General features: G+C 41.7%; 1 protein-coding gene across 1 annotated transcript; it reads left to right on the top strand.

The window, feature by feature from the left end:
- Positions 1–100: 100 nt before the first annotated feature.
- On the top strand, positions 101–581 carry erlin2 (ER lipid raft associated 2; the record flags this gene model as incomplete). Its single annotated transcript, XM_014022407.1, is given in 1 exon segment — positions 101–581. A coding segment is annotated over 1 exon segment (180 nt), but the record flags the coding sequence as incomplete, so codon positions are not given.
- Positions 582–595: the final 14 nt, after the last annotated feature.

The raw sequence follows: 595 nt of genomic DNA, 5'->3' as shown, positions 1-595 counted from the left end.
ATGTCATGAAAACCTAGGTCATTAAAGGATGTCATGAATTACTTGCTTAAACATAAAAGTATTAGATCCATTACATAAGCTATGTTTTTTTTTTCTTCAGCTGAAGTTAACTCCTGAGTACTTACAGCTGATGAAGTACAAGGCCATCGCAGCCAACAGTAAAATCTACTTTGGAAACGACATACCTCAGATGTTTGTGGACTCTGGCTCTGTGGGCAGCTCTGTCAAAGCCTCTGCAGCCTTGGACATTGTTGGTGAGCAGATGCTGGACCTGGACTAACAAGGAAAGGACCACCTGGAGGCGGGGGACTCTACGTTGGAAGTCAGGAGGCTGATTGGTTTGGACGACAGCTGCTCCTAGTTATCCACTGGAGCTCTGCTGTCTGTGGTCTGTATTTCTCAAACACATCAGAATCATTCCTAAACATTCTCCCAGAGTTAGTAAAAAGACTAGAGCATTTATCTTTTCAGCCAGAGAGAAAAAAAACGACTCAACAGAGCTGCAGTGGATTTGTGGAGATGAAATGTGAGATTTTTACCAAACAACCAGTCTTTTTTTAATAAAAAAAAGGGGATTTTGAGGTTTCCATCTCAT

The sequence above is a fragment of the Austrofundulus limnaeus genome, unplaced genomic scaffold (genome assembly GCF_001266775.1).
Source record: "Austrofundulus limnaeus strain Quisiro unplaced genomic scaffold, Austrofundulus_limnaeus-1.0 Scaffold328, whole genome shotgun sequence".
In the NCBI taxonomy this organism is placed as follows: Eukaryota; Metazoa; Chordata; class Actinopteri; order Cyprinodontiformes; family Rivulidae; genus Austrofundulus; species Austrofundulus limnaeus.
Note: the sequence above shows the minus strand (reverse complement) of the source record. Positions and strands in the feature narration are given on the sequence as shown.